Source organism: Perna viridis, chromosome 1, assembly GCF_037379345.1.
Source record: "Perna viridis isolate PV_CMFRI_1.1 ecotype Kerala chromosome 1, ASM3737934v1, whole genome shotgun sequence".
NCBI lineage: Eukaryota > Metazoa > Mollusca > Bivalvia > Mytilida > Mytilidae > Perna > Perna viridis.
The window spans coordinates 64,074,855-64,087,113 of NC_142445.1; the positions used below are offsets into that span (position 1 = coordinate 64,074,855).

The following is a 12,259-nucleotide window of genomic DNA, read 5'->3' on the forward strand; positions in this document are numbered from 1 at the left end:
ATTCTTTTATCTCAGTTTCCGCTATATATAAGGCGTGTTATCTTAAGACAATACTAGTTTAAGAGGTTTTATACACCGCATCTACCCAAAAGAACTTGAGATAAAGGACACTGCAGACACAAAAAATTCAGCCTCATATTTTGACCTACACTTAGAGATGGAAAATGAAAACTCATGACCGAACTACAAGAAAAACGTGATGACTTCCAATCAGTGAACTTTCCTTTCATTTGTGGCAACATCCCTTCAGCGCCTGCGTATGGAGTATTCATATCACTTTTTTACCATTTCTATTAATTAGGCGTCTTGAACAGGGCTAAGTTACTACATAATTGAAGTCATCACTATAGAAGTTGTATGGTTGGCATAATGAATTCATGGACCGATATGGAGTACTAGTATCTATTTGCACCATGACAAATAATTGTATACCTCGGACGCGTCATTCTATGAGCAACTCGGCTATTGTTTCTAGAAAAACAGAGGACGCTTTCCCTACCGGTGCACCTGTTCTATGCTCCCAGTTTTTATTGGAGTTCAGGTTACTCATTTACGTTTGTTTGTTTTTTTGTACGTGTTATTTTGATTATTTCATGTTCTTTGGTGTGTGTGTGTGTGTGTGTGTGTGTGTGTGTGTGTCCTTGTCTCGTCTTGTCTTTGGTATGTATTTTTTTTATTTCCGCTCGATGCTTAATTAATTCCCTTGAATACAATTTCAATTTGTTTGAAACGCTTATAAGTCTTAATAACATAATTGTATATTCCAACCGTACAAAAAGACTGTAAAACACTGTTATATTTGACCTTAAAAAAACAGTTCCTTAATCATCAGATACACAGTGCATCACATTCTGATTGACAGATACGAAGAGTTTTTGCAAGGAAAAGGAAAGAGGCATTGAGTCAATCCATATTGTTCCGGACACACTGGAACTGAAGCTTACTGGATTTCACTCACTTGCAGTGTGACGTGTGCCACTGACGGAGCAGTTTGTAGTACCTGATGTCACTTCCGTATTTTTAAAATTTTTTTTACCAAGTTCATATTTCAGGTACTTTAATCTCTTTGTATGCTGTCTTGTATTTCCTATTTTGATGATTTGGTATTTTTCTTTGCCGATATTTGATATTCTGCTCGGTAAGGTACATTTATTAGCATTAAGTGTATCACGGAAATTTCAAATTTCGTTTACACGCTAACTCCATCAGAGTTATCAACAGGATATTCAAAAGATCTAGTACGATTATCATAATCAAAAACATATTCTGTTTCATTAAAATTACGAAAGGGTACGCCATGATGTTTCCTAACATAATATATGTGTAGCCCATCCTCTATATCAGATCTAGCATAACACGGGCCGTAACGACATATATTACGTCTGTTGAGGGCATCTATCTGGTTTTCAATGTATCTGCTATCAACATCACTGATATCGTCTCCACACTGTAATGTTATTGCAGTTTTCACTGATTCATTATCAAAAGATTTCCGCGGCGTGCAGGAATCTGCCATTTCAACTCTTGTTGGTTTTTGTGTTTGAAGTTGCTGATTGTTTTCTTTAATACAAGAAAAAAAATTATATACAATCAGATGAGTCATGTGAATGATAGTTCAACAAAGGAATTTACCAATTATGGCAAAGTCATGAATTACCCTTTCAATATAATATTCAATGTTTACACGATACGACAATTGAACATTGATATGTTTTAATTTGATCTGTCCGCATTTTTGAAGTACAGAAACATCAGATACTATTTTCTATATGCTTCAATGTAAGTTTTTTAATTTTCAATGGCTGTAAAATTTTAGGGCTGTTTTGCCAACATTCGGAAGGTTAATTGATTTACTTTGTTGCATTAAACGGCAAACGAAAATTAAATTTAAGGAATTCAATGAGTTTTCTGTTCTATTCCTGGTGCGCGAAATTTAATTTTATTTCTACATTATGTCTAAATGTTATTGTGTTTACATAGCACAAACTGCTTTTTTAATTATCTTCAATGTATTGTTCTTTATGTTTTTTTTTTGTTATTTCAATGAAAAAAAATCCAAGACTCACTGTACAAATTATTACTTTCTATCGGTTCAGTTGATGGTTGGTTCTTCTGTGTCCAACATCTAATGATACTTCCTGGTAAATAAAAAATATAGAGTTTTATGAACAATTTATAAGTTAAAAAGAGCGAATATGATAATATGACCAAGACTTTAGGGCTTTTGGCTACTTATTTTTTATATATAAACAAGATGACAGGAGCATTATGAACCCTAGCTACCTAGTTGTCTATTCTTGGTCACTTGGAATAACTAACTATATATAGTCCTAATCTGTAATATTCTCTTCACAGCTTACATAATAAGTAATTCCAATTTTAACATCAAGTAAAAGTGCGTTACAAGTGAGTGGACCTGGCCCAATAACATTACAATCAAAAGTATATTCAAAGGGAAAGAATACAGCATTGACAAAATATTATATAATAGCAAACACATGATTAATACTATATAACTTGATAGAATAAAGTGACAAGAGCTAATAAAAGACTTGTAAATAGATTAATGTTAATATGTAGATTAATAACTTAATAATCAAAACAGGTTAATATGTCCAATTATTTATTTGTATTACTCGAGTTGAAATTAATTTAAAAAGAAAGAATTAATCACATATTTTCGAACTACCAAAAGCTACTTTACATTTCAAGGTGAAAATAATATCAAATCTTGCACCTCATTTCAGTCTGTGCAGAGATCTTAGATTTCAATTGTTTCTTAAATGCTGTATTGTAAATAAGTATTTTCGTTTAAATAACCAATTCTACATTTGTAGTATTTACAACAATTTAATTTAAATGATAAACACACCTTCTTCCAGTCGTAGCTTATAGCATCCCACTACGATGGTCACAGCCATTACGAATACCAGGAATCCCAGAACACCTGGAAGAATGTGTTGATCATCTGATCCTTTAGATTCTGTACTGGTATTTGTGGTAGTCGGATATAGTATGGTACTACAGATCAAACTTCCATTTCCTGTAAAGGGTATGATAAATTTATATTTGTAACTTTATCAAATAGACTTGATCAGTTGCATATCTATAGTAAATTCTTATTACGATCATTATGTAATGTTTGTCATTTATATTTTGCTTCTTATGTCCATTGTTGAAAGTTGGATCAGGGCCCTCTAAATATATCGAATATGATAGCTTCTTAATTTTGTGACTTACTGAGACTTATGCAATCTATCACAATCACATTTTTTTCTAAATTGACCATCTCATGATTTTTTTTGGTTGTAATGAATTACGCTTAAAATATCTTATCAATACATTCTACCTTAGCTTACATCATAGTAATTCCTTGAAATACTTTAGCAATCTATCACAATCACATTTTTTTTCTAAATTGACCATCACATGATATGTTTTTGGTTGTCGTGAATTATGTTTAAAATATCTTATCAATACGTTCTACCTTATCTTACATCATATTAATTCCTTGAAATACTAACTGTTAGGTACAGTTATAACTGAAGTTGTAGTTATTGCACACGAAGTACATTTTCTATTTTCCTTACACAGACAATCTTGTATTAAAGAATCCCACTTGTGGTCAAATGGCTGTACCTGAATAAGAAATCATAAGTCAAGAAGAACAAAACGATATCCTAACTTTCATTCACTAATTTATCATATTTCAGAATTTAAAAGAGTTCTTTTGCTTCATGCTTTATCTTTATTCTATCCCCGCTTGAGAGCGGAGGGTTAATAGCGATCATGCTTTCCGTCAGTCCCTAGTTTCTATCCGCAACTCATCTGAAAACGATGATTGGATTCTACAATTTAACTGTCTATGTGGCATCGTGACCGAAAATAAGAAAAATCAAAGGTCTATCTCCGAAAACGTCGGTAACAGTTTGGTTAAAAATGTTACATAACTTTGTAAGATTGTAAAAACCTTTGTAGATGGTTATTCATATCTGAGGGTAACTATAATTATACCTTACATTGTCTCATATTGTGTAACACTATAACACTATATCTCACAATTTGTTCTCAATCCTCTTATGCTCCGAATATGACATTTCTTGTTGCATTAATTCCACAAAAAAGAAAATTGTTGATACGTGTGTATGTGAACAGCTTCCATTTTAATACTTACGGTTACCCTGTAACTGCCTGGTTTCACACCAAGAAATGCATACGAAGTCTAGGGGAAATCATAACAATAACAATGTAAGTAAAACAAAATGGAAATAAAATCTATAACCTATAACGCTTTTTTTCACTAATCACGAACCTTTGAAATATAAAATTTAATAAAACAAAACAAACCAAACAGGTACTTGTTGAATTTATTACTTGAACGTTGAATATTTTGAAAAAAAAAAAGTACTCAAGGACTGAATTTCATTGAATATATCATTTGGCGGGTATTTATAGAAAAATAAACAACAGGTTTTAAGGGAACAATAACAAAAGTCATATACAGAAAAGTATTGTATTATGTTGTAAAGTGATGTAGTATGATGTTTTAGTCAGAGTTGCTCATTTGCTTTTGTTACATGTATGTATTATTTTGGTTACTTTATGTTCTTTGTTGTGTATGTCTGTTTTCCATGTCTGGTCTTTGTCCCTGGATTGCATTTTTTTGATACCGCTATAACATTGGTTCCCTTGTTACTCTTTAACCTACCGCGTTAATCTTTTCTGACTTCTCCTCGATGCTTATTTCTGATTGAATTCCTTGACCAGATATAATCTTTCTTAGAGAAACAATGTATTTTAAGAAGCCATACTCCACTGGTGCCTTAACAAACCATACTCTAATGTATTTCTCGTTTGTATTATTATAGAAGGATATAGTTGTGATCCAGCTTCCCGTACCTTCTGATAGTCCTACAATGAAATAAAATGCCGTTTTGTTTAATATTTTGTTTCCCAGAAAAGATAAGTTAAACTTTTTTTTTTAGCCAAACACTAAATTGATTAAAAAGAACAAGTATGATTAATGACAAAGAATGCCGTTAAGCTAAAAATATGACATCTATGATTGAATGTTAAGGTTACACTTATTTAGGTGATGTAGCAATGTCGAAGATTCGTTATAAAACACCAAAGAGCAATAAACGAAAGCAAATCAATCCAAAAAATACACACAGAAAAACGAACAACGCGAAATCCACTTAACGGATGGTAAACTCTGACCGAAAACTCTGATGCTCCGAAGCAGTTTCCACTTGTCACTTGTTGAAGATTAAAGCAAATTAGATAATCTACTTACCCCATCCATAATTGCCAGTTTTACCATGTCTGATCAAGCAGACATCTGTTTCGCCCAGAGGAGGTTTAGGTAGGCTCCAAGAATAAAAGGTGAAGCTTGTTGATCCATTCAATGGCCATAGTTTTACCACTAGCCTCAGATTATTCTAAACATTTACATTACGTTGAAATAAATTACTCTTAGTATCATAACTACAATTATGTTCACAACTCCCTTAACGGATGCAGTTAATAATAAGAAATAATAAGGTAATCGTGGAAATTATATCAATGTTAGATGAATCCATTCCATGTATCGTTTATATTATATCAACCGTGCATTACAAAATATTAATTTTGACGAATCTTATCATTATTAATTGAAATAAAAGAGAACAAATTAACAAAAACCTGATGCTATGCAGTACATTCTCCATAGTTAAAATAAAGAAAACCCTCCTTAGGTACTAAAATTACAATTTAATGACAAGTGTCAATTACATCTCTATGGGTATGGTCTAACGATGCATTTGTTATTGTGTGACTTACATTTCTATGGGTATGATCTAACGGTGGTGTATTTGTTAATGTGTGACTTACATCTCTATGGGTATGGTCTAACGATGCATTGTGTATAGCCACGACAATACATTTTCGAGTTGCCCCGTTAGAATAATCAATCTGGAAACCTTTAACGTCTTGAATAGAACCTTAAATACAAACTTCTAATTTAAGCATAGAGGAATGCATCCTTTATAAACACCCCTAATTTTTTAAGTAGTAAACTTTCACCGTCAGCATTAGAATCAAAAGCTTCGGAACTTCGGAAGTGTCAACAGCAAATTATATGCAAGAATTATTCAAAACCAAAAATACAATCCAGAAATACAAGAAAGGTGAATGAGGAAATCCGAAGGTATGGGTGATATATAAAATGATTCATTGTTACTTGCCTGTAGCAAGTCAAGAAAATTAGGCTAATTTGTAATGTCCTTATATTTGAAATAATTTTGCCGTTTCTTATATTCCTAACAATTGCCTAGTATCTTTGTATGTAACGGCTTAGCTTAATAGGTTGTATAATGATAGAGAAATCTGACATCAATATTTACAGCCCCGTGCAGGTCCGGGTGTTAAAGAATAGGCCTGCAGCAACGCTAAGCTTGTCGTAAAAGGCGACTAAATAGTGCTCAGAAACCTAGCCGGGGGCTAGTCGCTCTGCTCACATAGCAACCGGGATGTTTGCCCCAGGTGGTGGAATGGGGTACCCCTGGCATGTTACATGCTGGGGTTGTCAGGCTATAATACGGAAACCTGACCGCAAACCATAGTGGTGCACCGTGTTGGGAAAAATGTCACGTTCCTCGCACGTTAAAGAACCCTGCTGTGGTATTCGATAATAGTAGGAACCTTTGCGCTCCGCCACAGGAGGCTAAATTGCCCGACCTTACCCATCCCCCTTTTTCCAGTGGCAATCAAAATTTGTCGACCCTATTTTCCTTGTGTCCCATTTTTTTCATTTCATCATCATTTCCTGGTCATTTTATCATCTATTTCATGTTCATTGCCTGAATATAGCTGAAATATTGCTCCTCGGGCGTTAAACCCCAACAAACAACCAACCAAATCAATATTTACAAACAGTTTTGCAAAGTCGTATTAAAGAAATACTTATTAATCTATTTAAATTGCTTAAATTCATTTATTTTTGTAAAAGGCTCACCTGATCGTGGTGGTTTACTAATGGCCAAGAATCCGGGGAGAAATTGGTTAGTGTTTTCATATTCTTCTTGAAGGGGGACTAGTTGTAAATCATTTGGCTTTGCTGGCCAATATTCTTGTTTATACAAGTCGCCATAAAGAGAATATAAGTAATCCTCATTGCAGTCTACATGAAAAAAAAACACAAAACAATTGTAGTATTAACTTAAAAATTTGAGTTTAATTAATAAGATGAAATTAAAACAAAGGACGTCTTTTTACAACAAAGCTTGCTTGAAATTTTCAATATAAAAAGGCACATATGAAGCACACATGGGTAAGTAAATCATTGATTGATGTGTGTGTGTGTGTGTGTGTGTGTGTGTGTGTGTGTGTGTGTGTGTGTGTGTGTGTGTGTGTGTGTGTGTGTGTGTGTGTGTGTGTGTGTGTTATAAATACTTTATAATTTAGCCGAATAACTTTCTTAATACAACAGTCCGAAGTATTTTGTGAGTGATGTAGAAATATGGTGCAGTGATTAGATAGTTGTAGAAATGAAAAGAAAAACATTTTTAAGTATGACACAAAGTTCATAAGACAATCAAGATTTTGTCAAACTCTTACTTATTAAACAATGGAAAATCGTTTTAGAAACGAATATAAAGTATTGTAACTTCTAATTTTATTATCCGGAATAGCCAATCGAAAGAGTAATCAAGGGAGCCATGTTTCAAAAATCAAAATATGTAATCCATGGACAATGACCGGACATGGAAAATAGACACGCACAACAAAGAACATAAAATAACCAAAATAATACATACAAGTAACAAAAGTAACAAAAGCAACTTGGACTCCACTAAATACTGGGAGTAAGGACAAGGTGTACCGGTAGGGTAAGCGTCCTCTGCTTTCCTAGAAACTCCCAAGATTGAATGAATTGGAACCAATATGATTTGATATCTTGTTGTCCCTTAATTTGTAGTGTTGTGGTAACTTAACTTGTAGTGAATGGGTGTCATTTCAACATAAAAAAGCAAGCACTTAGTTTTTCATTTTAATTGAAGCTACTCATATCTTTTACTTATATGATTTCTACACATAAACAGAAAATTGAATATACTCTAACCAGAGCGATCAATGACATTTGCTATTATCTAGGTGTTTATGAATGAGATAACTTGCAAAGTAAAACATTTTTTGAGATTATTTCTATTCAGCAATTAATGTTTATATTTGAGTTTTTCATACAAAGAGTAATCAAGGGAACCAATGTTATAGCGGTAATCAAAAGAATGTAATCCAGGGACAAAGACCCGATATGGAAAACAGACACACACACAACAAAGAACATAAAGTAACTAAAATCATACATACAAAGTAACAAAAGTAAATGAGCAACTCGGACTCCACTAAAAACTGGGAGCATGGACCAGGTGCACCGGTAGGGTCAGCGTCCTCTGCTTTTCTAGAAACACCCGCCGAGTTGCTCATAAAAAGTCAAGTCCGGGGTAGACAATCGAGGGAAGGAAAACTATGACCCGTTGAATAAATCAGTTTTCATGGTGCTGATGGATACATCATAACGATCCACGAGTTCACGATGACGACCACAAAACTTCTGTAGTGATGACTTCAATCTTGTAACAAGATAACCCTGTTCCAAAAGCCTATTTGTTAGAGTTCTAGCGAGATACAAAAAGTCTGTGTAGTTTTGGCAAGCTCTGGCATAACGTATGAGTTGTGATATGAACACTCCATACGCAGGAGCCGAAGGAATGTTGCCACAGACGAAAGGAAAGTTGACAATTCTGAATGAAAAGTCATCACGTTTGTCGTAAAGTTTGGTCAATAGTTTTCCTTTACCATCGATTTTTAAGTGTAGGTCAAGATGTGAGGCTGACTTCACAGTGTCTGTAGTATCCTTTATCTCAAGTTCTTCTGGGTAGATGCGATGTATCAAATCCCCGAAATTAGGATTGTTTAAAGATAATACGTCATCTATATAGCGGAAAGTGAGATTGAAGGATCTAGCCAAACGATATTCTTTCTTTCTGATGAAAGCAGCTATAAAGTCAGCCTCATAAGAGTGAAGAAACAGGTCAGCAAGTAAAGGAGCACAATTTGTTCCCATTGGAATGCCGACGGTTTGTTGAAAAACACGTCCACCACTGGACAAATATGTTGTCGATTAAAAATTCCAGCATTTTGTAAACATCTTCCTCTGTATATGTGGAAGATGATTTGGAATTATTTCTTACAAAGTATGAGGAATCTCTACCAAGAACTATATATCTGTATCTAGGTGTACCATCTTTTTTTGGAAAGACAACGATGTATAATGTTTTTAAGTCGGGATTTTAACTGAGTATGGGGAATAGAAGTATAAAGTGTTGAAAAATCATAGGTTTTAATGTAGTTATATTCAGATAATAGTCTTGAACTGATTGTCTCCAAAAGATCTTTCGAATTTTTCAGGATCCACATTGAATTAATACCACTACGGGAGTAACAAGTGTTGTGGTAGGACTGCAGACCCTCTTTGACAGTTGTGAGTATAGAAGTTTTGAAAGAGGTTTGGTGGTACATTTTGTAGATCCAGCTATGAAACGTTGTTTGTATGGATTCTTGTGAAGTTTAGGAATCCAGTACATAGACGGTAAATCACAATCATCGTCTTTGGTCTTATCACTGCTATTATTTTCTACGTCAACCTCTGATAATAAACATTGGATATAAAACGTTTTGCAGACAAAAACAATGTTGTTTTGGGCTTTGTCTGCTGGTACGACAACATATTTGTCATGTATAGTAGACAATGTTTTTGCTACATCGGGGTCTTTGAAAACTGATGCAGCCTTGGCACTCATTGGCCTACTTAAAACTTTCATTCGTTTCAAAATTAAAGACCTCACGGCCTTTAACCACTCTGACAGAGAATCAATGTCTTCTTGTTCTCGTTTTATCCATTTTCTTGCACAGTCCTTGACGGCATCCATAAGAACTTTAAAGTTATAATTCCAATGTATGGAGCGTGGTTCACGGTACTTGGGACCTTTAGAAAGGATATTACGTAGAGATTCGTTTTCGATAATGGTTAAATGTCCCGTAACGACGTGACCAGAAGAACCATATTTGAATGGAGAGCTTTAGCAAGAACAGTCAGGTGGTTTAGCCTTGAAGTCCTCAATATCGAGGTTCTGCAATAGCCTTTTATAATTGAAAATTTTGGATGCAATGGGTGAAGTATAGGAATATGAAATAATTGGTATGGATTTGTCTTTGAAATATGGGGGAATTTTGTTGGTAACGTTTTTTGATGGAGGATGTTAGCCAAATTAATTGCATCTATACCTTTGTTGACAAACGGTAGTGGAAGAAATGATCGTTTTTCTTCATCTTGACTTTTTTACACAAACTGGATTAAAGAGTCTGTGGAAACCAATATCCAAAATGATGGCAACAAGTCTGTATAATGATGAGGTGGGGTCAGAAATAGGAGTGTCAAGATTTGTTTTGTAAAGGGAGTGTAGTAGAGTGAGAGGTATAGAATAAAGTTTGGTTCTAATGTGATGAAGTCTAAGAGGTTTTTGTATGAAAGGAAGGAGACCATCTATGGAGACATCATGTAACTTAGGTGACGTATAGTGGCGATGGCCATGACTCCTTTCCCGTCTTGGATTTTTGTCAAATAAATTCATCACAATCATGCTATTGTTATATTGGCTTGAAAGGTTTCCTATACTTTTGATGTTGTCATTGCATCCGTAAGGTATTGCAGTACCTAGTCTGCGTATCCAGTACTCCTCTCTTTCCCTACGATAGTTTTTACTTAGTAGTTCGTATGATGGTAAAAATAAATAAATGAATAAATAAGAGATGTGCCCGCAAATGTAAACAAATTAACCAATTAGAGACAAAGAACACTTTTACAGAAGACCAAGCTTTCTATCAAATACATATAAAGGCACTTTTAGTATTTAATATTATGTACCAGTAAGGTTTTATGATGACGAATACGCAAGGTATTATGTTCTATTATCACAACTCATTCTCAAATATTGCAAATCATAAAAAGCTCTTTTAGCACCTTGTTTTATATAATTTCATTTTAAAAAAATTCTTGATTTTCCAAACATAAATTTTTTTTCAGGCTAGGAAAATATTGTCTCCCTGTCAACAAATTCATGATTCAGTGAAGATGTAAATTTAAATGGCCATAGAAATCGAGTAACAAATTCAAAAGATAAATCATAGTTAATACTTTGTAGGTTTGAATCCAGAAATATATAAGAATAGAGGTCTTCCAGGTTTCTCATTTGCTCAATTTTTATCCCGAATTTTAAAGAGAAGAAATTGGACAATTTCAACGAAAAACAGAGATATTCACCCGACCCTCATTCGATCCACCAATGTCTTGTGTCATTATACTTCTATACTTCTTTCGGTAATACGTAATATAATTTGATTTAAGTTTGACTTACTTAGATGTCTGTAGGCTGTGCATTCAACCGTCGAGTCCTATATACCAATAAATACATGTAGTTAATGCATCAGAAAACAATAAAAGAAATATGTATCATAATAATTTTTTATTTTGGCAAAATTTCTTTATGAGTCTAGATTTATGTTGATCTCAATAATACATAAGAACAGAAATGAATTGTGTGTTAGTAAGAATGTTAATAACAAATTAAGATAACTTGGATGATGAAAATGTTAGTGTTGGTCGAAGAGTGAAACATAGTAAACATTTAATTTTAACTTGTTACTTTAAACAGTAAAAGTACTTAACCTGTTAAAGGTGAGATAAAATAAGACGTAAATGTGTGGTACATAATTCAATCTATCACTAACCAGTCGAAAAAAAAATAATATACTTACCAATCTATCTTGTTCTGAATAACACGGCAGAGAAATCAAACCATTGATGTACTTCACACAATAGATAATGACCAGCACAAGTGTAGTAGACATGATCAACTTGTAAGTCTCTCTAATCAATTTTCCTCTAGTGCTGTTGGTCCGACCGAGATATAATAATAAAGTCTACAATTGGACATTTTGATCCAAATCAAGGCCACCCATTGTGAGATTTCCTTGTTCGATATGCTATCATCTATATTTTATTCCTAGCTTATTGTCACAAAAGTCTTATCTTGAAGTTCCTACGTGACGTGATCATATTGAAACTATTTATCATCCCATTTGTTTATTTTACGTTCCCTCAGGTACATTGTGTTTAACCCGCATCGAATTACTGAAAATACCCGTAATACACTTA

At 33.7% G+C, this 12,259-nt stretch overlaps 1 protein-coding gene across 3 annotated transcripts; it reads right to left on the reverse strand.

The window, feature by feature from the left end:
- Positions 1-742: 742 nt before the first annotated feature.
- Positions 743-12,259, reverse strand: LOC148629825 (uncharacterized). Of its 3 annotated transcripts, none has more exons than XM_088557838.1 (11): positions 11,860-12,259; positions 11,460-11,496; positions 6,998-7,162; positions 5,875-5,984; positions 5,297-5,441; positions 4,709-4,911; positions 4,175-4,222; positions 3,525-3,639; positions 2,873-3,043; positions 2,082-2,138; positions 743-1,560 (listed from the first exon to the last, which is right to left on the reverse strand). In XM_088557838.1, the coding sequence occupies exons 1-11, from the start codon at positions 11,950-11,952 to the stop codon at positions 1,190-1,192; spliced, it is 1,515 nt and encodes a 504-aa protein (XP_088413964.1). In that variant the 5' UTR covers positions 11,953-12,259; the 3' UTR covers positions 743-1,189. The 3 variants fall into 3 exon arrangements, with proteins under 3 accessions (XP_088413964.1, XP_088413957.1, XP_088413972.1); XM_088557831.1 differs by having other exon boundaries at positions 2,067-2,138; positions 11,860-12,256; XM_088557846.1 differs by lacking the exon at positions 6,998-7,162 and having other exon boundaries at positions 2,067-2,138; positions 11,860-12,258.

Bases quoted from the DNA above. Each gene is read 5' to 3' on its own strand.
- LOC148629825 (XM_088557831.1), bottom strand. From the start codon at position 11,952: ATGTCTACTACACTTGTGCTGGTCATTATCTATTGTGTGAAGTACATC. The intron at 2,139-2,872 runs GTGTGTTTATCA...TTTATTTACCAG, and splicing joins TAAGCTACGACTGGAAGAAG to GAAGTATCATTAGATGTTGG. The intron at 1,561-2,066 runs GTGAGTCTTGGA...CTTGTATTAAAG, and splicing joins AGAAAGTAATAATTTGTACA to AAAACAATCAGCAACTTCAA.